The sequence below is a fragment of the Eleutherodactylus coqui genome, chromosome 4 (genome assembly GCF_035609145.1).
Source record: "Eleutherodactylus coqui strain aEleCoq1 chromosome 4, aEleCoq1.hap1, whole genome shotgun sequence".
Lineage (NCBI taxonomy): Eukaryota > Metazoa > Chordata > Amphibia > Anura > Eleutherodactylidae > Eleutherodactylus > Eleutherodactylus coqui.
The window spans coordinates 49,939,000-49,965,146 of NC_089840.1; the positions used below are offsets into that span (position 1 = coordinate 49,939,000).

The 26,147-nt window shown below is 44.5% G+C and overlaps 1 protein-coding gene across 1 annotated transcript in view; it reads right to left on the minus strand.

The window, feature by feature from the left end:
- Positions 1-1,573: 1,573 nt before the first annotated feature.
- Positions 1,574-26,147, minus strand: part of LOC136624604 (putative gastrointestinal growth factor xP4) — a 44,290-nt gene continuing 19,716 nt past the window's right edge. The window contains exons 2-5 of the mRNA XM_066598564.1: positions 4,792-4,947; positions 3,638-3,781; positions 3,176-3,264; positions 1,574-1,696 (exon numbers count right to left, since the gene is read on the minus strand). Coding sequence (XP_066454661.1) covers positions 3,218-3,264; positions 3,638-3,781; positions 4,792-4,947 — 347 coding nt within the window. The 3' untranslated portion in view covers positions 1,574-1,696; positions 3,176-3,217. The remainder of the gene's footprint in view (positions 1,697-3,175; positions 3,265-3,637; positions 3,782-4,791; positions 4,948-26,147) is intronic.

The window sequence follows — 26,147 nt, forward strand, 5'->3', positions numbered from 1 at the left end:
TATGCTTCTCTTAATACATCCCAGAATTATGTTTGCCTTTTTTTGCTGCTGCATCACATTGTTGACTCATGTTCAGTCTGTGATCTATTAGTATACCCAAGTCTTTTTCTCATGTGCTGCTTAGCTCAATTCTTCCCATTCTGTATGAGCTTTTTTTCATTTTTCTTGTCCAGATGTAGGACTCTGAATTTCTCCCTGTTAAATACCATTCTGTTAGTTGCCGCCAACTGTTCAAGCTTTTCTAGATCTTTTTGAATTCTAGCTCTCAGTGTTTGCTATCCCTCCTAGCTCTGTTTCATCGGCAAATCTGATCAGCTTTCCCTCAGTTCCTCCTTTATATAATTTATAAAATGTTGAACACCGCTAGGCCTAGGACAGAGCTTTGTAGTACCCCACTTGAGACATTTTTCCAGTTGGGTGTACAGCCATTTGTGGCCACTCTTTGAGTATGATTACTCAGCCACTTGTGAATCTACCTAAGGGCTCCTGCACACGATATTGTGAAAGTGATATCGGGCTGTGATTCATGTCTCAATATTACTCTCGCAAACCTCAGAAACCCCCTGGATGCGAGGTATTTTCATCTGTGGGAGTGTCCTTCATCCCCGCCGTGGCAGTCACAGCTGCGGCTGGAGACTGTGTGTTCTCCGTTTGTTTTCAATGGGGCAGCAGCAGTGCTTGCCCCATTGAAATTAATAGGAGACGATAGCGATCCCCTGCTGCAGATGTGACAGCAGGGGCAGGGGATTCCTTCATCCCCGAAGGAAGTCCCCTCATCACTGAATACTGTGACAGCACTGTCACAGTGTTCATTGATGAGTGGACTCCCAGCAGCAAGGATTTTCATGGGGGGAGGTGCTTGAAATATAAACCCTACCCCAAAAATAATCCCTAGCTGCAAAAAAAAATAAAATAATACATCACCTTAGAAGCCCTGTCATCTCCGGAGCGTCTTCTTGCAGGTCCTCTTCTGCAGCATTTCTTCTGACCGGGAATTGAAAAATCCCCACCTCCTGAAAGCACTGCTTCTGATTGGCTGAGCGCTGTGACCAATCAGAGGCAGCACTATGAAATGCCAGAAGAGATGCTGAAGAAGAGTGCTAGATTGTAATTGTTCAGCAATTACCTCTGCTGCTTCCTTCAGTACCCTAGTATCTAATTCATCTGGACATTATATCATTACGGTCTCAAAACTTTATTACTGGGCCACCAGGAGCTGGACCATGAACATATTGGTTTGTTAGCAAGAGCTGTCCTTTACATATACCACTAGGTCATCAGGTGTTGCACAATGTATAAATTAATTAGTCACCAGGTATATACCACTGGATCACCAGGAACTGGCGCTGTGTATGTGATCCCAGACTTTACAGCTAAAACAATGGATTTTCTCCCTACCAACATATTCAAACTCAAATTCTTATTAAATTGACCCTAGTATGTCTATGATATGGGGAATATAGATTGAGTCCACTGGGGACAAGGACTGCTGCGAGTGAGTGCAATATCAATACAACGCTGCGGAGTACGTCAGCGCTGCATAAATAAGAGAAATAGCAAAACCAAAAATATCTGCAATTGCAAGCAAAATAATTTATTTTCTTTTTTATGTTTTAGGAACATAAGAACAATTAAAACTTTAATAAAACATGATTATGAGAAGAAAAATCACATTGATAGAAGCTTGTTGGCAGATCTGTAAGACAAATACAGCAGAGATTAGCCATGGAATTTATATTGGAGGTCAAAATGTGTGTTGTCATGCTATGTGTTTATCTTTTTGTACTTCAGCCCCCCATCTGGGATATCCTTACTACCCACTAGGTATTATTTGTATTTATTTATTAGAAGTGTGGTCTGTGGTCAGGTATTAGAACTTAAAAAGGGGTCCGAGGCCTGACATATAGGCCCAGGATTGCGGCAGGGATTCCTGCTCTGTTTGGGGAGCAGAAAACGGGAATCCTCATGGCCAAAACACTCCATCTGTGGACGGAACTGAATACCCCAAAAATAAGACCCTGTCATATATTAATTTTTGCCCCAAAAGAGGTGCTAGGTCTTATTTTCAGGGGATATCTTATTATATTTACCTAGCAGGCTTGGTCTAGGAACCCTCATGCTGCTCTCCGGAGCTCTAATGCGCTTCTTGCAGTCCTCGGCCGCCCACAGAAGATCACTTCCTGGTTACAGCATTCACAAATCCTGCTACTCAGCCAAACAATGCAATGCTTGATGAACCAATCACTGTCGTCGCATTGGGTCATCGAGCACTGTATTGACTGGTTGATCATCGCTCGAGAACCAATCTGAGCCATCACTTCCTGGTTACGAAATTCATAAATCCCACATCCAGGAAGTGATGTTCTGTGGGCGGCTGAGGACTGCAAGATGAGCGTTAAAGCAGCGTGAGGGACCCGGACTGAGCCTGCTAAGTCATATATTCCTTTTTTTTAATGTAATGCAGCTATTTTCAGGGTAGTGTTTATATTTCAAGCCTCCCCAAAAAATTCCCCCAAAATGAGTTGCATTCCTGATCTGTGATGGAACTGACGCAATTGTGAAATCGGCCTAAGAGGGACACTTCCAAGTAACAGAGAACCTGAGAAGTGGAGTATAACAGATGGGCGGCCCCTATGTTAGTTCATGCTCCGTCCTTCAGACCCTAAACTAGCCCAAAGACAGTGTATCTGTTTTACCTGGAATGTTCCTTTAATTTAAAACTCAGGTAATTTAATGAATATATATTGATGACATCCTTATACTAGATGATCAGGGTGATATTTGACCATAAAGAACTCCTTATTATTTTTCTTTTTATTAGATCACATGATAAATCTTTTCAGTTGCAATTTTCTTTTACATTTTTGAAGCCATAGAAGGAGTTATATGGTCACATGACAACCCAGCCTCCATATTTAGGCACTTTATGTCAGGATGGGGCGTGCCATTATATTTCTCATATGACTCAAGTCTGGCCTTATTTATTGGTTTAGGTGTTATGCATACACTTAGATATATTATTCTCTGAGTGATACATGTTTGGTCTTGTCTAGATTTTAAGTCTATTTAATTTTTTGCTTCATTATTACTAAAGCTTATGTATGTTTGTCTATTATGAGAGTGCGAGCATTTTCAATGTAGAAACCATAGTGTAACAGCTTTTATTTTATATTACCTTTTATTGTCATACTTGGATCCATAGAAGCACAGATGGTTCCTAGGATTCTTCAGTCTTAACATCAGGCTCAAAAAAGACACTCTTATCTAATGCCGGGAAATGAAAGCAATAACAGTTGTATGAGAAATGTCCATTACATAAGGCCTTTTTCTAGATAATTTATATCCCGATAATCTGGCCTGCATTCGTCTAAACTTTTTTTTATTTCCCATTTATACCAAATCAGTCCTGAAAAATGTTTCTGAAACCCAATATGATTCCTAGTGAATGACTGCTGAGTCCCTCTGTGCTTCTGATTGGCAGACAGGGCTTAGGATAAGCATATAGCCCCCCACTAGGTTTGCCCTTAACTTTTTGATGGCCGAATATAAAGAGTTAGTAACAACGCAACCTTTAAGAGAACCAGACCATGCTAGAACATTAATATTTCATCTATGGATAATGCAGTGAATCATTTACCTTTGATTTGGGGATAAAAGCACCGCTCCCATCTCGGGGCATTTGCGTCAAAACAGCAGCCTCTGGAATAACAAACCTTAGCAGGTATTCCAGGGAAGCCACATTGTTGCCTTGTTTGGAGGCCGACAGAACACTGAGCCTTTTCTGGAAGTAAAAGAAAGTGAATGTTATTATTGCAATAAGACAGTAATCTAAAATTGCTTTAAACCCTTAAAGTCCAGGGTATTTCTGTGCTAAAGGTCCAGACACGTAAACGATTCTACCCAAGTGGTGGTTTTAAAGCCCTATTTTTTTCTTGACTGCCGAAGTTATTTTTGCTGCATTTTTTTCATAACAAATATGGCTATATTTTAATACATTTTTTCAGTGATTTTTTTTTAATGTTTTTGCTTTACTAAGTGTAATGTGTACAAAAAGTAAAAAAAAAAGATTTCGGAGTTATAGTTCTCTTTTTTAATATTATATTTAAAATAAAAGTTCCCCCCTTTTTTTGAAAATTTTGATATAGAATTTGCATAGTCTATGGTAATGGTTTAGGTTGGCGTGGGTGGTTTTCACTTGCAGACCTGGGCCGGGGTCTCCTAAGACCATGCACCTGTGACATGCTGGGGGTTTCTGGCGCTCAATTGATCGCCGGGTTCCATGCAGGAAACTGCACTGCCACTTCCTGCATTTTTTACATAATGCTCTCTAAGCACTATGTAGCCTGTGAAAGAGAAGGCAGAAACTTCTGCCTTCTCCTTTGGGTCCTCGACTGTGTCTAACAGTCGAGGACCTAACCTGCTCCTGCTAAAGTGCAGGAGCAGGAGCTTTAGTCCCATGCCATAGTTATACTATGATGCGGGATTAAAGCCCATGACCAAGCGCTGTATATTTACGGCGCTTGGTCTGTAAGGGGTTAATCTGGTATCATGCAGAAATGTGACTGATTCCTCTCCCAGCTTTCCTAAACTCCTTACTAGGCAATCATCACTATTTTTGTAATGATATAGGAACTGAGTCACTGGTACTATTTAACATAATCAGGGGTTTGGGAAAGTTGGGTGACAACTGCCCTAAGAGCTGAGATTTGCAATGGCTGTCACCCAGCTATCCAAGAAGCAGATGTAACTGTCTTTGTCGTCTGTTCAGACTTGAAGAAAAAAGAATCCTACCTTGTGACTTAGAGAAGAAGCACCAGCTCGTAAAGAAGACGGTTGAGTTATAGCAACAACCTCTTTTCTCGCATCGTGCTTTGCTGATCCCGAGGTAGCCGCAGTTTCTTCTTAATTTTGGGTCCACCTCACATTGCTCCCCCTTAGATGCTGTAGCTATTTATGAGAAGAAAGAAGAGCAAGAGACTCAATTATTTCACTGCAATCAGGGAAAACATATGAGGATACATTATTATGTCATATATACACCAGAGGGCGCCATAGCTCTGTTATGATCTGCAGCTATAGAACTGAGAAACATGTTCTGGTTGAAGCATAGAAACAAATGCATTTTCTCCTGTTGAAATTTTACTACGTTTTTTCCTCTGCCCTACATACACACTGACTGTGATGCTGTATGCTGCCTATCCATACATATAATAAACTGGGTAGTTCATCTATTTCTATAGGTGCATTGGCTGAGATGACGCTCTGACAGACCAGCCAGTATTCTCCCTTCCTGCCTTCTTGATGTTGTTCCTTGTCATCAAATATCTTGAAGCTTTCTGCTACTGCCTGGCATTGAGTGACCATATATATTACCGGCTCACATAGCTGAGATAGCCACTAGTCCAAGGCAAGAGCCAGGCAGCAGACTGAGAGGAGCCCAAGACTGGAACAGTATGAAGCAAAGGTAAGATAGCAGCTATTACTGAAATAAGTATGTGAACCTTCTCTCCTGCTAGGTAATTAAAGTGCATTCATTGTCATGTTCCTGTCACCCCGCCCCCCTCTAGAGGGAACTATAACTCCCAGCTACACACAGCTGAAAACCCAAGGAAGCTTCTTAGTAGAGAGGTTACACACGAGACACGCTGGTGTTCGGTTTCTTTTGCAGACAATATGGTCCTCGAACTGATTGTGAATGGCCACACGTGTTTGTAGGCAAAACTGCTGTCCATCAGCAAAACCGCAGAGACTTTAAAAGTCAGTTTGAAAACTGCTGGTTTACAATAAAACTACATTTCGGTGCATTTTTTGGCCATGCTGTGGTTGGTAGTGTGATCGTACCTTTTACTAGATATGCCATAAATGCCAACTCTGGAATCCTTACCTATCGGGTGGATGCAGGTCCACCAATTCTCAGCTGCCATGTTCTCCATATACTTCAGTGGAAACTCGGCCACACACCAATGTTGCCACCTTTTCATTGATGTGTGTGGGAATGCAGTGGCCAGGAATTTGCGAACGGGGATCAGGTAATATTTTCAAGTAGCTGTACAGTGGACCCCTGAATGATTTTTAGTATTGGGTCCTAGCACCCCAGTCTGACACCGCCATCAGTCATTGTGCTCCCATGTCAGTGATTTACAGTGGCCTCATAACAGCACCAGCCAAAGTACTCCCATAGGTGCTTACATAACAGTCTCAATCATAGTAGTCCGAACCAGCCAAAGACTGTGTATCCTGAGAGTGTTAGCCAGGGGTGTAGCTAGAGGCTCATGGTGGGTGCAATGGGCCTCTCATTTTGGCCCCTTCCGAACTTCTTTTGATGGCCGCAGTCCTTACAACTTTTAAAGCGGGTGAAATGGAAAAAAAAACAAAACATAATGAAGAGGAGACAATGTTTTTGGGGTTTTGTTTTTATGGCATTCTAAGTGCAGTAAAAAGGACATGTTGACTTTATTCTGCAATTAAGTGCAATTACGGCAATATCAAATTTATAGAATTTTTATGTTTACTACTTTTAAAAACCTTAATTTAAAGGGGTTGTCCCGCGCCAAAACGGGTTTTTTTTTTTTCAACCCCCCCCCCCCCCCCCGTTCGGCGCGAGACAACCCCGATGCAGGGACGTACAGAAAGCTTACCGGAGCGCTCACCTTAATCCCCGCGCTCCGGTGACTTCTATACTTACCTGTGAAGATGGCCGCCGGAATCCTCTTCCTCCGTGGACCGCAGTTCTTCTGTGCGGTCCATTGCCGATTCCAGCCTCCTGATTGGCTGGAATCGGCACGTGACGGGGCGGAGCTACACGGAGCCTGCATTCTGCACGAGCGGCTCCATTGAAGAGAGCAGACGACCAGGACTGCGCAAGCGCGGCTAATTTGGCCATCGGAGGGTGAAAATTAGTCGGCACCATGGAGACGAGGACGCCAGCAACGGAGCAGGTAAGTAAAAAACTTTTTATAACTTCTGTATGGCTCATAATTAATGCACAATGTATATTACAAAGTGCATTAATATGGCCATACAGAAGTGTATAGACCCACTTGCTGCCGCGGGACAACCCCTTTAACCCCTTAACACTGTCAGGCGTACATTTACATCCTGCAGCATTGGGGTATGTATGAGGAGAGATCTCTCGTCATACAGCACGGGCGCCCGGCTGTTTATAACAGCTGACACCCCACGGCAACAGCTACAATTGGCCGATCGGAGCTGTTAACGCCTTAACACCACAGGGCATATCTGTACGTCCTGGTAGAAGGGTACTTAACACAACAAAACGTACAGTTACGCCCTGGGGATAGCGCAAGATCAGAAGAGATCCTACACTATTCAGCAGCGGGAGCCGGCTGTCACCGATAACCGGCCTCCGTCTGCAACAGCGTGGGTGTATCAACACAGAGGTCCCCACTGTTTACCCATTACACGCCGAGATCTATGTAGATTGTAGCATGTAAAGGGTTCACAGAGGGAGTTTAATGAAACACATAAGAAGCAATACCTCCCGCCATGGTACTTTATCAGCCTACCTTTTAAAAAGGATTTTTCCAAGTTCTAAAAATATATTTAAGAGGGAAAACATTGTTAAAAATAACAAACTAATCTGCATTTACTGCTCTGGACACCCACCGGTTGAGCATCACTGCGCCCCTCCTTACCACTTACCTCTGCTTACCTGGAAGTCTGCACTATGAGAAGGTTTTTGGGATCAGCTGATAGACAGTCATGTGACAGAGAGAGGGAGCCCGTGATTGGTCAAGAGAGAGAGAAAAGAAAAAAGTCCCTCACAGGAATACTGGAAGTGCGCAATTTATTTGGAGTCGTTTTAGGGAAAGCAAGAGGAGCAGACGTATGTGCAGAGAGTGAGAGAGTATTGAGAGATGTGGTGAGGGAGCGGAACAAAGAGTGGAGTGTGGAGTAGGCTGATACTGGTGCGCAGTCACGAGGAAGGAGTCTGGAAAGGCTATTCTTCCTGCCAGTCACAAGTGAGCTTGTAAGAGTGAGTGAGACCGCCCAAGCGCCTCAGACTGGGACCAATCTCTTGGGTGAGTGAGTCAGGACAGCATCTAGTGCCTTAGTCAGTTCAGGAGGGAGTACACCGAGGCCAGCGCCATAGTCTCCACCACCACAGAAACTTCCTTCTGTCTATTCCTTATTTAGGATGCTGAAGAGCCTAGTTTTACATAATCCGCAAACCTCCAACACCTCCCCGGATCACCCAGGCTACCCTACTGCCATTGTAGAGAGGACGAATATTGTAAATAATTGTATGCTGAGAACCTGAATGTTAGAAACCAGTTGAGTTCAATAAACTGTCGCAACACAGGGGCGTATCTAAAGTCTCATGGGCCCGTGTGAAAAAGTCCCCCCCCCAACTTCTCCTAACCCCAACACTACAGGATGTACAAAAAAAAACTATATAAATTTGATATTGTAGTAATTGTACTGACTGACAGAATAAAGTTATCATGCCAGTTGCTGCAATGTGTACACTATACAAACAAGACCCCCCTAAAGCTTACGGAATTTCATTTCTTTTTCCTTTTAACTCCACTTAGAGGGGTTTTTTTTACGTTTCTCAGCACTTTATATGGTATAGTACCATTGAAAAATACAACTCGCCCCGCAAAAAGCGAGCCCTCAGATAGCTATGCTGATTGATAAATTAAAAGAGTTATGATTTTTTTAAACAAAGGGAGGAGAAAACAAAAATGACAAAAAAAAAATGTCCTCAGGGGTTATCAGCAAACCCCTTTAATTTAACAGTAATCCTGAGCCTGTGTATGGCACTGCGCATGCCCGTAAGTGACGCGTCATGGTCCTGCGCAGTGTTTTTTTTTAATTCCCTGCATTGATCAGAGCGGTGATGCGTATGGAAACGCTGCCCGTATGCAATGCCAGCGTATAGACAATGTTTCATACGCAGACCATAGTAAGGCTGCGTATGATACACAAATAAATAGCGCATGCTATCAATACACAGTGCCCACATTCAGGTGTGAATGAAAGAATCAAAGTCCATTGACTTTCATTGCCTCCATTCACCGCGTGTTACTCGTGGGATATACATGTGTGTAATATGCGGTAACAATATGTGTAAATGAGCCCTTACACACATACAATATACATACAGAACACTACACATATACTTACCATTCCTGCAGATGGCTGCATGTGTGTTTTCTAGATAGAAGAGGAGTCATGTGTTCTCCGGTCAGCTGGAGGGGGAGCACAGGATGTGGCAGTCCTCTAGCCCTTTCTTCAGCCTCCTCCTCCTCCTCCTCCTCTCCGTTCCGACAACGGAGCTGGTGTGTCGGTGCAGCAGGAGACAAGGCTCGGAGGCACAACTATAAACAGTAGAGCTGTAACCACAGCCTCTCAGCCAGAAGTCACCAACCAATCAGTGATAGAGGCTCTGATTGATCGGAGAAACAATCAATGAGCGCTTCCTTCAGTCTGATGAAGGAATCACTCATTGATTACTAAGGTCTTCCTGCTCCTTGCCTAAACTGCGTGCCACGATCCGTGTGCTTGAAAGTCTTCTGTGGTGAGGGACCCCCAAAGCTAAGTGGCTGGGTTGCAATTCGAACCCTGCGACCCCTAGCGGTATGCCTGTGTACTACAAGCTTCAGTCTCTTCATGATTTCTTCTCTTACAACTCTCTGATGTAAAGCACTGGTGTCATGAAAAATTATCACCGGACTTATTAATATCAGTTACCACTGCAGATGCTGCTGTTTGGGGAAGTGCTGTGATAGCTGCTGTGACATAATTCAAGATAACTACCACTCTCATCATCCACGTCCCATCTAGTGTGCTGCAGGTATCGTCTGTTTCTTACAGATGACACCTGCCAGAAAAAACTCCGGTTAGCAGCTAGTCAATTCTGACAAAAGTATTTTAATGCGTCTATTGATGTTCGGGGGTCCCGAAATGGCCCCTTGCGATGAAAGCGTGGGGTGACATTCAGTTGTAGAGATGCCCAGCCGGGACTTTCAGTAGAAGCTGCAACCACAACCTCTCAGCTTGGTGTCACTGAGCAGTCAGTGATAGAAGCTTGGATTGATCAGTGAAACAATCAATGAGCACTTTCTTCTGTCTGATGAAGGAAGTGCTCATTAATTAGTAAAGTCTTCTTGCTCTGATTTACTGCTCCCAGCCTGAACCGCGATCCCCAACCCTACAAGTGGTGTGTGGTCTGTGACAAGGACCCCCCACCCAGCTAAGGTGCTAACCCATAAGTGACCCTATAGTGGGCACAGACAGTCACTGTGCCTTTTTAACAAATCCAGCAAGCCCTACTATATCCTAAAAACAGTGCCAGTCAACGTGTAATACTGGCTACAAGCCATATGACTTTCAATATAATTAGTCACAGTTCTCCTATGCTTTTTATAGTGTTTTTATAAGAATGCCAACCAGCAGGCATACCCTCCTAAGAAGCAACACTAATGCCAGCTATACTGCTCCCATAATAGTACCAGGTAGCCACATTGCTTCCACAACTGGCGAACTAGCCACAGTGCTCACTGTTTGCTTCATCTTCTGTGCCAGGGGTTGGAAAAGATGTATGAGGTCTATCATAATATCTACTCACCTCTATCTACCTCACCGTCGCTTTGGACATCACTTTCGCTTTCGATCTGGCTAGGTTCAGCCAGACTCTGCTGCCCCAGGACAAGGATGACGGTCAGGAGTAACAACACTTTGGTACCCATGTCGGCTCTCAGTCATAGGATGCAGGCTCTGTGTTTAGTGTTGGTATTTATATACTGTAGGGATGCTATCTAACCAGTTAGCGGAACATTTGTCATGGGTGGGTACATGTCCTGCTTATGGTTACTACAAACAGAGATCTAACCATGCAAAATTTTATGACCCCTAAAAAACAGACAGTAGACGACGGATATAGGATTGATGTGTGTAAAGTGATTATCACTAATGATATGAGGTGCGATAAGGACATGTTATCTATCAGGAAATAACGATGATACATGTTATTTAATGTAATTATTACCGCACAATCTTGGAGTTTTTATTAGACACGGATGCAGATATGGGCGAGAGATGTGGCAGCTTCCCTTTAGGCTCAGGTTACATTAATTCGGCTAAATTAAAACAGATATTAAACAGTGATAGTAAGATTTTTAGTGGAAGGGTAGCAAGTGAGTTTGGAAACTGTTGGTAGCTACAGAGGAAGGAAAAAGTAGTCAGTATGTAGAGTTTTATGCAGTGTACACTGAACTTGGATGAATGCTACCTATATACTGAGTCATGGTCAGTTGCAAATGGTTTGACAATATGGTTACCCACATGAGCAAAGAATGATTGGAAAATGTACTCTAATGAAGTGTGGGGTAAATAATTGTGGCAGTGTAGTGGCCCAGAGTTAGTGGGGCACCTCCATAATGTTATATGTCTGTCTCGTGACATTGTCTTGTCAGTGTCTTATGTGTAGTATGCATTTAGATTATGTGCATTGCACCTCTGCAGGGTTGAATGGGTTAATATCTGGATTATGTCTGGAAAATGTATCACTTTGTGTGTCATGTTTTATATATGTGTTTGCAAGGACCCTAGGGAGAACAGTGCTAGTCTGAGTCTGCAAAGTGCAAGGAAGAGAGACGTTTTGCTGAGTGACAGCCACACTTCAGAGACCGGCCTTGTGTGGAGAGAAAGGGGGAAGCTGAGCGATTCCCTTCTGCTTGGCCTGGGACCAGTCTACCCAGAATTTGCCGATGCTATCACTAAGGGTGGCTTCACAAAAGCGTGTGCTTGTGCGTACATATGTGCGCACCCCTAAATGCGCAAAAACACGGGTGTATGCAAGTGCGCATTGCCTGTAATAGAGCCGCGGCTGCTGCCGGCAGCTCCATTGAAGGCAATGGTCTGCCAGCACCCCGCAATTGTTTTTTAGGGAAGGGCTTTAATTGCCGTCCGCGAGCGGAAAATCGCAATGATTCTCCGCTCATGGACAGGGGGCCGACACTTTCCATAACAACGCTATGGAAAGCTTCAGACAGCGTGATTCGCGGGTGATTTACCGCTGGCGAAATCATGCCCATGGACAGGGGGCCTTAAGCAAAATATCTGGCTCTGTGTATTATTCCACACCTCACCACTCGCAACTACAAATTTTGCCCAAGGGCACTGGCGTCCAAGCAAAACAAATCACAATTAATTCTCAGCCACAAATAATAGTTGTTTAAATTATAACTCACTATAGTGCGTTGTGGCGGCATGAAAGCCTTTAGTGGTGTCTATGAACAGGATTAAATCCTCTGTAGATTCCCTACTCCATTCCCCATAATGCCATTTACCATGCCATATTACTTGGGAGCCCCTTGGCTGCCTAGATATAATAGAGAGCAATATTAGCTCAGTGAGTTCAAGCAGAAGAGGAAAGCGCTATACCGGTTGAGCCCTCTCATGAATCAACAAAAGCTGGAGATGTTAGTTGGCCAGTAAGAAGGTGCCGCAGCTAGAGAAGTCAAATGATGGCCCAGAGAACATAGGAAGACGGTGGATCAGAGAAGCTTTTATATACAGAATCCCTGAAGAATGTTGTGGTGTTACAAGCGGGTCAGAACCAGTCTGATGAGGAGATCTTCGATATAGTACAGAAGGATGCTGCAGCAGTAGCCCGTAGTGTATCCACCCTCAGCGAGATTAGACAGGTGAGAGGACTCGATAATGCTGTCACACAAGAGTAATTCCCTTTCCAGCTACCACTTCTACCAGAACATGACTGAGTAGACCAGGCCCAGTTATCTGCAGTCATTGCCAGAAGAGATGACATACCAAAAAAGACTGTTGACAGTTAAATAGATATCCCCTGAGGCCACGAACCGTCCCTCAGGGAAAGCAAGAGTAGGTCCTGAAGTCCCCTGATGGTTCTCAAAGAATATGGGACCCTGCCCAGAGGTTATCATCCACCTCAATGGCACACCTTTTCCAGCGCTAATTGATACAGGATCTCAGGTGACCACCATATGCAGAGCCATATTTCAGAAGTATTCGTTTTTAGAAGAATTAGTACAACCTCCAGAAAAGGTTATGAATAGAGATGAGCGAGCACCAAAATGCTCGGGTGCTCGTTACTCGGGACGAAATTTTCGCAATGCTCGAGGGTTCGTTTTGAGTAACGAACCCCATTGAAGTCAATGGGCGACCCGAGCATTTTTGTATATCGCCGATGCTCGCTAAGGTTTTCGTTTGTGAAAATCTGGGCAATTCTACAAAGTGATGGGAACGACACAGCAACGGATAGGGCAGGCGAGGGGCTACATGGTGGGCTGCATCTCAAGTTCCCAGGTCCCACTATTAAGCCACAATAGCGGCAAGAGTGCCCCCCCCCCCCGCACTGTCAGCGTAAAGATCGTTCTCCTCTGCCATAGCTGTAACAGCTGTGGCACAGAAGAACAATGTTTGCCCATTGAATTCAATGGAGCCAGCAATACAGCAGGTTCCACTTAAAGCAATGGGCTGCCAGCGATTGCAGGATGAATTGTCGGGAAGGGGTTAAATATATAACCCCTTCCCTGCAATTCATCCAGAAATATGTTACAATAAAAATATATACCAGCGTATAAGGCGACGGGGCGTATAAGACGACCCCCCAACTGTCACCTTATACGCTGGCAATACAGTGAAGCAAAGAATAAAAATCATTACTTACTTCTTCTGACATTCTGCGGCGCTCCTGCAGGCTGTTGCTCCCTCCTGGTCCACGGCAGAGTATTGCTTTCTGGACGCAGGGCTTGAAATCCCCGCCTCCAGAAACACAGCCAATCACAGCCATTCAATGACATCATTGTCATTGGCTGTGATTGGCTGAAGGCACGTGTGTTTCTGGAGGCGGGGAGTTAAAGCCCTCCGTAGAGAAATCAATGCTCTGCCGGGAACCAGGAGGGAGCAACAGCCTGCAGGAGTACCGCAGAACACCAGGAGGGAGTGACAGCCTGCAGGAGCACCGCAGAACGTCAGAAGAAGTAAGTAATGATTTTTATTCTTTGCTCCACTGTATTGCCGGCGTATAAGGTGACAGTTGGGGGGTCGTCTTATACGCCCCGTCGCCTTATACGCCGGTATATATTTTTATTGTAACACATTTCTGGATGAATTGCAGGGTAGGGGTTATATATTTAACCCCTTCCCGACAATTCATCCTGCAATCGCTGGCAGCCCATTGCTTTCAGTGGAACCTGCTGTATTGCTGGCTCCATTGAATTCAATGGGCAAACATCATTCTTCTCTGCCACAGCTGTTACAGCTGTGGCAGAGAAGAAGGATTTGTCTTCTATATGTTCTCAATGGGGTCGGCGCTGCTGCCGCCGGCCCCATTGAGCGCATATAGAGAAGATTTATGGCCTTAAGAAGGACCGTTGGGGTTCTTGAAACCTAAAATACTCCTAACACTCTCCCTATAGCAGCTCCAACACGATAGCACTTTCCCTGAACTAATGTCAGAATGCATCTGAGGCGAGCCGCGGGAGGGGCAGATTTCAATACTCGGGTGACACCTAATCTCGCCAGCCACTCACTGCAGGGGGTGGTATAGGGCTTGAACGTTGCAGGGGGACGTTGTAATGCCTTCCCTGTCTTTCTATTGGCCAGAAAAGCGCGCAAATTTCTCAGGGAAGAAAGTGAAAGTAACTCGAACACCGCATGGTACTCGTTACGAGTAACGAGCATCTCGAACACCCTAATACTCGAACGAGTATCAAGCTCGGACGAGTATGCTCGCTCATCTCTAGTTATGAACGTTGTCACTACCAATGGACAAAATGTTCCCTTAGTGGGCTAGTGGGAGGCTACGTTGATGACTGGAAATGCCAAACTGCCCCGTCAAGGAATCTTAGTCATATGTAGCAGAGAGAATATTCATTTTGGCGATGAATATTCTTAGAAATTGATATGGAGAAATGATGGAAGCCTTACAAAGTTCCATTTCTTCTGCTTCACAAGCCTAACAACGAGTCTTACATCAAACTATAAAAGTCTTGTCTACCCACCAGAAATTCACCAACGATAAAGGTCAAGTAGGACATGCAAGAATAAAAAACGTGAGACCGATAATTTAAAACCCAGGACTGGTGTCAAGCTCGACTAGGTCTCAAAGGAAGAGATAACAAAGCGCTAGTAGAGGCGCTTCAATTAGAAGAACATCTGAGTATCATGGCAGCCTGGAGTATAGTAAACACCTCAAGAGGAAGAGTTCACCTACTTAATATAGGAGAGTCTGTGGTACAATTGAAGAAATATGACCCAGTGGCACAAATCTCACTCTTACCCCAGACGATATCCTCACCCTCTCTGAAACAGAGGTTCAACAAAATACACAAAGTTTTGACCACAGTAATAGCCAACCTGAGACCCCTTGGTGGGCTGAATTACAAATTGGGAATGCTGACACCCCTGCTATTGAGAAATAAGGAGTAGTCAGAGTGGCTCAGAAATTTCACCAAGCCTTCAGTAAAAACCTATTAGACTTTGGCTGAACAGAAGGTGTCTGTCACTACATCCTATCAGGATCCCATCCACCAATTAGAGAAAAATACCGACCCATACCACCAGCCATGTACCAACCTGTAAAGAACTTAATGAAAGAAATGAAAGACACCAAAGTGATACAGGAGAGCCATAGCCCGTTGGCAGCCCCACTGGTACTAGTGAAGAAAAAAGATGAAGGTATTCGCTTTTGTGAAAGTTGTACAATATCACACACAAGGATGCCTATCCTTTGCTCCGAATTGAAGAATCCCTCACTGCTTTGGGGTCAGCAGCTTACTTCTACACCTTAGATTTGACTAGCAGATACTGGCAAGTACCCATGGCTCCAGAGGACAAAGAGAAAACAGCTTTTACTATCCCAATGGGGCTGTACGAGTTAAATTCTATGCCCTTTGGCCTATGTAATGATCCTTGCACTTTTCAAATACTCATGGAAAGCTGCTTTGGGCATAAGATATCATCATATGCTCCAAGACTTACAACAACCATCTGAAACACCTCGCTGAAGTGTTCGAGATACTAGTTTACCATCACCTGAAGGTGAACCATACAAATGTCATCTGTTACAAATGAAAGTACGATACTTGGGACACGTCATGCCTGCGGAAGCAGCTAGGCCCAATCCAGAGAAGATTGCAGAAGTACAAAAATGGCCAATACGCAAAACTGTCAAGCAAGTGAGGAGTTTCTTAGGATTTGCAGAAAGTCCAGCTGCCGGGGGCGCGGTGCGTGCGCTCGTTGGTTTGGGGAGCAACGTGCGCGCGCCTGTGAGTGCAGCTCCATGCACGAGCCCCTGTTTATGGGATTCTTCTGGGAGGTAGTCACCTCCCTCTCTCCACCCCTGGGTGGAGGTTTCTGTTTATAAGGCTGGCAGTGAGGTCCATTCACTGCCAGTTATTGTTCAGTGTGCTAGCGTCCTGCTTCTGTGAGTTTCCTGTTTTTCAGCTTTTACTATATCTGCCAGGTTATCCCATCGACTCCGTCTGCATGTTTTTCCTATTGGTTTTCTTCAACTGCCCTTCCTGTCGGTATTCTACCCTGTTCCATCTTGGTACACCAGTCCCCCCTCTCGGTCCCTAGTGAGAGCAGGGACTGCCGCCCAGTTACCCGCCTGGGCTTAGCCAGGAGTGGAGGCAAGTAGGCAGGGACAGGGGTTGCGGGTAAGTTCTAGGGCAACCCAGGCTGGCGTATCATCAGGTAGGATACCGTAACATAATAACTGGCCTTTAAAATTGCCCAGTGGGTTTTTGTTTTTGCTCTCCAATGGAGACCAGGAGTGTCCTTGCAAGTCAGTTTCAGGATCTAGTGGGCGTGATTCAAGACCTGTCCGGTCGTATAGTGGCCCAGGAGCAGCGGGTGTTGGTGCAGGTTTCTGCCGCCCTGTCTATCCTTGAGCCCAAGTGTCCTCTCCCTGAGGTGTTTTCTGGGGAGAGAAGCAAGTTTTTTAGCAGGCATGTAGACTATATTTCTGGATGCGGCCCGGATCCTCCGGCTCAGAGTCCCAGAAGGTGGGATTGATTATGTCCTACTGCGGGGTCCTTCCAGATATGGGCCTACTCCTTACACAAGAGTTCGGCTTGCCTGCATTCTGTTGATTCGTTTTTTTCGGGAACTAGGAGGTATTTTTGATTAGCCGGACCGGGTGGGGTTAGCAGTGTCTCACCTCATGGCTTTGCGTCAGGGGCAGCAGTGTGCTGAAGACTATAGCTCTTAGTTTAGACAGTATGCCGGTGAAGCCTCCTGGAACGATGGTGCCCTCAAAGATGTGTTTTTGTTGGGTCTTTCTGATGCTAATTATTTTCCCATCCCGCTCCCGTAACACTTAAGGAGGCGATGGAACTGGCAGTAAAGGGTGACAGGAGACTTAGATCTAGAGAAAAGGAACGTCAAGCCTGTAAAACTAGGGAATCCTGCAGACCTGCTCCTACTTCTCCCATGACAACTTCTGGAGCCGAGCCTATGGAAGTGGACCATTCTGGTGTATTCTCCAGACTGGGATTCACATGTGCGGCACCTGAGGTTGGTTCTGCGTGAGTACCAACTGTTTGTGAAGTTGAAGAAATGTTTATTCGGTACTAAACAAGTGTCTTTCCTGGGTTATGTGATTTCACCCACGGATTCAGATGGAGTCTGATAAAGTAGCAGCAATCTCCCAATGGGTCAGACCAGATAACCTTAAGGCTCTCCAGCGGTTTTTGAGTTTCACAAATTTTTACCGTAAATTCATTAAGAATTACTCAGTTATTGCTCAACCCTTGACCGATCTTACTAAGAAGGGGGCCGACTTTGTAAGATGGTCGCCTGCGGCCCTAGAGGTTTTTAAAAACAGACAGAAAGTTTTAAATAAAAATGTTCGTGCTCGTGGAAAATGTAAGAAGATAACCCAGAGTAAACCGTCAATCTGGTGAAAAAGAAATAAGGATGGCACTTACTCCGGAGGAGTAAAACCACAGAATTAAATCCTTAAGGACGTGCGGCACAAAATACGTAATTTACTTACTAGAATGCCCTTGCGGCTTGAAATATATAGGCCGCACAATAAATGCACTAAGGATACGTTTGAACAAACACAGAAATAATATTATAAAAGGTTTCGACAAACACAGCATCTCACGACACTTCAAATTGGTGCATAATAAAGACCCAACGGGACTTAAAATAACACCCCTTGAACAAATCAAACCAGGCCTCTTCTCTTTATTAAAGAGAAGGGAAATGTATTGGATTTTTAATATGCAAACACTTATCCCGCAAGGTCTTAATGAAGTACTTGAGAAAAACTTTTAATAAGTGTTCGGAGTATGTATTCTTTTTATCATGTTTTAAGTGAGCTATAATTTCTGTATGGTAATTCTTATATATGACTATTAACTTAAAATAACACGTCTTATATAAAATTTTTTTATATGACTCAAAATAGCACATTTTAAATAATGTCTTATATGTCTTTTAAACAATAGACTATTTTTTAAGCATATTGACAGAGAAACATGGGTGACGCCGGTTCTCAACACACAGATCATACTACCTATCCTTATGCGATAGGACTAGCATCTTTTCTATAAAACAAAACGAAACTACACTTCGAAACCCCACTCCTATGATGACGCGGCACGCCTGGATAGCGTGACCGCGTCACCGGATTTGTCACATGACCCACGGCAAGACGCGGCGCGGACGCGTCACCAAGAAAGCCACATGACCTCTAGGATGATGCGGCATGCATGAACTACGCGACCGCATCACCAGGTACACCACATGACCTCTAGGATGACGCGGCACACATGAACCACGCGGCCGCGTCACCAGGTGAACCACATGACTTCGAGAATGATGCGGCGCGTATAGACAGCGCGACCGCGTCACGTGATCCATAATATGATATGATACGAACGCCACGCTGTTTATTAAAACAGCGATGGCACATCATTGGACGCTTCCCACCCTCTCCTCTCCCCCCCTCCCCAGTATAATGATTTGAAACGCTTGAAAAACGCCTACTGTCCAGCTTGATGTTATGCAAACATATTAATCTAACCACCCCATACTATTGGCTCCTCCCCCCATCAGGATGCAGTGGGCTGACCCTACCAACCCTGCCCACAAAGATGGCGTCGCCCATGGAACTAAAAGTGCTGCATGCTTCTCCATAAATGTTAGTATGTTTTGTACAGTTTTTTATGTATTGGCTTGAGAAAGGTGTTTTTTCACACTGAAACGCGTTGCCCTTTATTGCCTAATAAATAAGAGCAAAGATTTAATCCGCCTGTTGCAGTAATATTTGCGACTGGGAGGACTGGGAGGAGTCGACGCTTCAAGGAGGGGGCTTCTTGTTTAATACACCGACCTCCTTGGGAGTAAGTGCCATCCTGATTTCTTTTTCACCAGATTGACGGTTTACTCTGGGTTATCTTCTTTCATTTTTCACGAGCGCGAGCATTTTTATTTAAAACTTTCTGTCTGTTTTTCCTTTGGGGGTCCGTTCTCCTTGCGAGAACACCCTATATTGTTGTTACAGCTCTCCTTACTTGCAAAGGATTTGAAAATGCTAAGATGGGTAACCCACCACTAATCCTCTGGCGCTGTCTGAACTGCTGTGGCTTTTAACTTCCTAGAGGCTTTTAGTCATCTAAAAAGAGCATTTACTACTGCCCCGGTGATAGTACAGCCGGACGCGCGGCGACCATTTTTTATTGAAGTAGATGCATCTGAGGTGGGGGCTGGAGCTGTATTGTCTCAGGAAGTCAGTAGGAGATCTGGGTATTGTCCCTGTGCGTTCTTTTCACGGAAGTTTAGTTCGGCAGAACGTAACTACAACGTGGGTAACTGAGTTACTGGCGATCAAGTCGGCTCTAGAAGAGTGGCGACACCATCTTGAGGGGGCTAGACATCCCATTACCGTGTATATGGGTCATAAAAACCAGGTATACCTCGCCAGTGCTAAAAGACTCACTACTCGTCAAACCAGGTGGGCGTTGTTTTTCGCCAGGTTTAATTTCATCGTGACTTATATTCCGGGAGAGAAGAACGTGAAGGCGGACGCCCTGTCATGGAGTTTCAAAGTGAGACAGTGACTCCTGAGAATATCTTGGCACCTGGGGTGGTGGTGGCAGCTGTAGAATCTAACGTCGTCCCTCAACTACAGAATGCTTAGCAGGACACTCTTTCGGGGGTGCTGGAGGACAGATGGTTTGTGCCAGAGACCTTACGTCTCAGAGTCATTGAAGAATCTCACTCGTCGGTTTTCACAGGCTATCCGGGGGTGCAGGGGACTTTTGTACTCTTGAATCTTTGTACTAGACAGTACTGGTGGCCAGGCATGTCTCAAGAGATCCGCAACTTTGTTAAGGGATGCTCTTTCTGTGCACGCAATAAAAGTCGGCGGCGTCCTCCGGAGGGTCCTCTAAGACCGTTACCCTACCTTCTCGTCCGTGGCCGCAGTTATCGGTAGATTTTATCACCGATCTACCGGAATCCCAGAAGTTCACCACTATCTTAGTGGTTGTCCAACGGTTCTCAAAGATGGCACATTTTGTGCCGTTAAAGAAGCTACCTTCGGCAATAGATTATTCCAAGATTTTTCTAAAAGAAATCATTCGCCTACATGTAGTTCCCGAAAACACTGTATCTGATCATGGGGTTCAGTTTGTTGCGCAGTTTAGGCGAGCCTTCTGCAGAAACCTGGGAATGTCGCTTTCCTTCTCGTCAGCATTCCACCCGCAAACTAATGATCAGACTAAGCGGAAGATTTAGGGCAATATTTGCGGTTGTTTGCTAGCGAAAAGGCTCATCAGTGGGCAGAATTCCTGCCATTGGCAGAGTTTCCGCTAAACAGCCGCACTTGTTCTACCATGGAAGTATCTCAATTCTTTTGCGTATATAGTCAGCATCCTCGCTTCGTTACGGTGATTCTTACTCTATCTGTCTGTCCTGCAGCAGACGTCGCCACAGATACGCTGCAAGGAGTATGGAAAGAGGTACAGAAAAACTTGGAAGCAACGGGGGCTCGTATGCAGTTGCGTAGTTGGAGGAGTCTGTCAGTATCTGAACCTTACAGGGTGGGATAGAAGGTATATTTGTCTTCTAAAAATCTCAAATTATAGGTTCCGTCCTTGAAGCTGGCGCTGCATGGGGCCCTTTGTCATCACACGTGTTGTGAATCATCTCGCCTATGAACTACATGGAGGGTTCACAGGGTTTTCCATAAGTCTTTATTGAAACCTTTTGTCCCTTCATTACCAAAGACTATCTGCCACATCTGGTTTCTCATGACTTGTTACAGCCGGCACAAGCAACTTGTTATGGATTGTGCACCCCAAGTTGTGCCTAGGGACGATACTCTTAGTGGTAGCGAGGCTGTTTACCAGGGTTCTTAAAAGGACTGCCTTAACCATAGTTAGGTTTGTTGTCCCAACTACAACTAGAAGGATAAACACTCTAACGAAGATGAATCAAGATTCAAAATTTGTAATGTTTGTTTTGCATGCCTGCATAGAATGTCACCGAGGGAATCACTAAGGATTAAAATATAACTTTTATTAAATAAAATTAAAAAATGTGTATGGGGCGTGATCCTTTATTATAACTATTAGGCTCCAACTGTAAAGGTTGGCACTATACAAAGAGGTAAGTCCTTAGACACACTGCATATCAATGGACAAAAACGACTGCACTGATACAAGTATGGCACAACAGCTACAGTGACGATGGCACATATGATTTGTGTATAGCCATTGGTCAACAATGTTGCTGTATACAGCTCTAATGGGTAAATTTGACATCTTGTCATGCCTGCATAGCCCAAATTTTTGCTCCCACCAGGTGGATTGTATCAAGAATATCTAAATATGTCAAATGTTTTTATGCATAATGTTGCTGTATATAAACCTTCGGAAATGCATTATTTGTTGACTGTTGGTGATTTTGCCCCTCTTCAAATCCCTTGCTAAATGATAAGTCGATTTCCCCGACATTTTGTCATTTTCTCTAGCCATCCACCTGCTCTGGAATTGAAAAGAAAAAAAACGCAGAGGACGGCTGTTTTCAAACAAGTGGGAGATGTAGTGGCCTGAAGAAAAGGCACTACATAGCGCTGTTTAGTTATGGGGACCGGTAATATAAGAACCGGCTATAGGGGTTAATCTAAGTCAGTTTACACAAGGGATGCAGGTAACCTACCAACCATTTAGGATGTTTTTTATCCAGCTGCACGAGATAGAAAAAATGCATAGCGACTCAGATGAGGCAGGTAGCCTAGCAACCAGATAGATTGTGATTGGCTGCAGACAAACTGGTCAGGTGACAGAGATGATAAATAGCCAGACAATGGTCGCCAGTGAGAGAGTGAGATGCAAGTGCCAGAGAGTAGAGGCAGAATAAGTTTAAGAAAAATGTAATGAGAGTAAAGAGTAGTGAGAAAAGAGAGGTGACAGACAGAGGAGCACCAAGAAGAGGAGCGCCATGCAGAGAGAAAGCACCAGAAAAAAGAAGCACCCGACAGGAGAAAATAAAGTGCCAGGCAGGAGAGAGAAGTGAAAAGAGACAAAGATCAGCCGTGTCAGAGAGAGAAAGAGAGAAACGGGAGAAATCTGAGGTGTAAATATGAAGACAGGGAGATAAAGAAATAAAGAGATATAAATACAAAGAAGGATAGAGAGAAGAAATCCAGAGTAAGATCCTAGTATATGAATGAGTTATACACGGGTGTCTTCATTGTTGCAATTTGTGTATCAGTTTAGTATGCACTGAATGTTTTGAAGAAAACTACCTCATCTCACTGCCTTATTTAATAATACCGTGGTTACAACAATTTAAGCAAAATATCTGGCTCTGTGTATTATTCCACACTTCACCACTCATAACTACAAATTGTGCCCAAGGGCACTGGCGTCCAATCAAAACAAATCACAATTAATTGCCAGCCACAAATAATAATGATAAAATTAGCGCTCACCATAGCGCTTTGTGGTGGCACAACACATAGAATGGATATTTCATGTTCCCTATTACCCGCAGGCTGCTGGCTTAATAGAAAGAATGAATGATTTACATCTATGTTGGCGCTATACAAATAAAGATTATTATTATTATGTAAGCTAGGAGAAGAAACCAACAAAAAGTGGAGAAGTAACTTTACTGAGACCCTAAATGTTTTAAATAAATAATCGACCAATTGGAGAGCAGAATGACGGCCCCTGCATTGCAGATCATGCCCCTTAAACCTAGTGCTTAAAGGGGTTGTCCGCCGCCGAAACTGATTTTTTTTTTTCCCCATGAATGCCCTGTAGAGTAGAAGCATCACACACTACAGCTTTACCCATAAAAAACAATATTTTCCTCACCTTTTTATTCCTTTTCTTCCCTTATAAAGCTTGCCTGAAGGATTTTTCAAAGATGGTGCCGCTGGGTAGTTCCCATGATGCACTGCTGCCTCTCTCTCCTCAGTGCGCGCTCCTGATGACACCGCTCACATGATTGGAGGACCGGCGTCATGCACGCTTCACTGCTTTGAATGGAGCCAGCAGCCGGCTGGCCCCAAAGTAATGAAAGAGCAGGGAGAGCAGTGGGATCTGCTCCTACAGCTGTCACAGCAGTAGCAAGAGTTTCCTTCATCTCCCCGGCATGTCCCCTCATCACTGGACACTGGGACAACAGTGTCCCAGTGTCCAGTGATGAAGGGACATGCTGGGGAGATGAAGAAATCTCCTGCTACACCTGTCACAGCAGTAGGAGCAGATTGTGATCTCTAGCAGCACTTTCAATAGCAGACGATGGTCTGCTATTGAAAGTGAAAGTAGCACCAAGCATGCCCTACACACATCAGCCCGGCCCCCACCAGCACCACCCATCCCCCCAAACCAGCCCCCCCTTCAGGTTCTTACCTTACCAAGAAGATCCAGCAGCAGCGCGTCCCCTGCAGGCAGACCAGAGCTTCCCAGCCACTGAAGCTCTACTGCACATGCGCAGTAGAGAGAACAAGCTGGAAGCAAGAAGCGCGTCCCCGACGTCCCGTCAAGACCTGGAGCCGGCCCGACAAGAAGAACAGAAGACTTGTCATAACCATGGACGATGGAGGAGCAACACAGGGGGTGGGGGGGGCACCCCTAAAGGTAAGTCAATAACTTCTGTTTGCATCATTTTCCATGCACAATGTATATTACAAAGTGCATGGAAATGGGCAAACAGAAGTAATGAGATGTAATGTTTCTGGCCGGACAACCCCTTTAAGATCAAACCATAGTTTGTTAGGAAATTGAAGCAGGAGCATTGGGACCATACAGAGCCAAATGCAAGCTGCTGGATCTGTTTTATATGCCCATGAAGAAGTACTTTAAAGCAGGCATATGGGCAGGTAATTAAAACTAGAATTGGAATTACTATGCCCCCTGATAAAGTTTGAATGGATAGCACCTCGATCAGGGTTGGCATTGCAGGGAGTCAAATAATAGGGGCAGTGATTAATCAGGACTATCAAAGAGGAATTAAAGTTATTTTGTTGAATAGTGGACCACAAGATATTTTGATTCAAAAGAGAGATAGAATTGCACGCAGGGGGATAAAGAATTATATAGTAGTACAGAAGGCCATGTAACAATATAACAATGCATATAATAACATAAACCAATATTAATAAATCTAGTTCTGCATACTATGGGGTGAATGGCCATTAGGTTAATAATTTCATTGCATGAAGTTGATTTAGTTATTTGTAGGTCTTGTTCAGCATTTTAATGTCTTTATGTTTCCCACCCAGCATCTTTTGAGGGAGAATGCGTTTTATTTTTTAGAAGTGGACATAATAATTTAGATTGGGAACATTAATGAAAGCAATCCAGGGATCCCAATTTTTTTCAAATGGGGCAAATTTGTCAAGACGTATGGCAATAAGCTTCTCATATAAAAGGATTTTATTCATATGAGTAATGAGTAAGTCAAAACGGAGTATAGGTTTTCACCAATGTTATGCTATCAGAATACGGGCAGCCATGGTGATCTATTGTAAGAGATTAAAAGGTGCATTTGCAGATGCCGGCAGGTTTGCTACCTAATAGTAAGAGAAAAGGGTTTAGTCCAGGGCGTGTACCAGTAATAGAGGTTATAAGTAGAGATGTGCGAGTACACTCGTCCGAGCTTGATGCTCATTCGAGCATTAGAGTGCTCGAGGTGCTCCTTACTCGAGATGAGCACCACGCGGTACTCGAGTCAATTCCATTTCCTTCCCCGCATGTTTAGCACCATTTTCTAGCCAATAGACATGCAGGGAAGGCATTACCACTTCCTCCTGTGAAGTGCCAGCCCTATCTCACCCCCCTGCAGTAAATGGCTGGCAAGATCAAGTGACCGCCAAGTACTTAAAGCGGTCCCGCCCGCGGCTCGCCTCAGACACGCACTGGGAGAGTATAGGGAAAGTGCTGCTGAGATAGGAAAAGTGGTAGTATAGGATCCTGTCTTCAAGAATCCCAACGGTCCTCCTTAGGGCCACATCTGACCGTGTGCATTACTGTTGTGGCTGGCTGGGAGCAGTTTTGCACAATTGTTTTTTTTTTCATCTCGGCAGGCAATTACAGCTATAGCGTTCTCAGTCTTCAGTCTATTATACAGAGTATAGGGAAAGTGCTGCTGAGATAGGAAAGTGGTAGTGTAGAATCCTGTCTTCAAGAACCCCAATGGTGCTTCTTAGGGCTACATCTGACCGTGTGCATTTTACTGGGTGGCTGCTGGGAGTTCTAGTGCTTCCATTATACTACTGTGCAGCTAGACCTGTTTGCAGCCTTCCGTAATTTTTTTTTCTCGCTGGAGTTTGCGTTAAAATACCGCTCTCAGTGTGAAAGTGTACGCAAATAATTCCATACTTATTTATACCGGTCTGTGTCTGCAGTAAATTAGATGCACAGTGTAGGGCCAACACAGCCACTTCTACAGGGAAAGTGATATACACTATATAGCCTCTATCCTCTGTCCAAAAAAAACAAAAGCTCCTTCGTTGGGCTACATCTGATCGTTTGCATTTTACTGGGTGGCTGCTGGGAGTTTTAGTGCTTCCATTATACTACTGCTCAGCTAGGCTTGTTTGCAGCCTTCCTTTATTTAGTTATTTATTTTTTCTGGCTGGAGTTAGCGTTAAAATACCGCTCTCA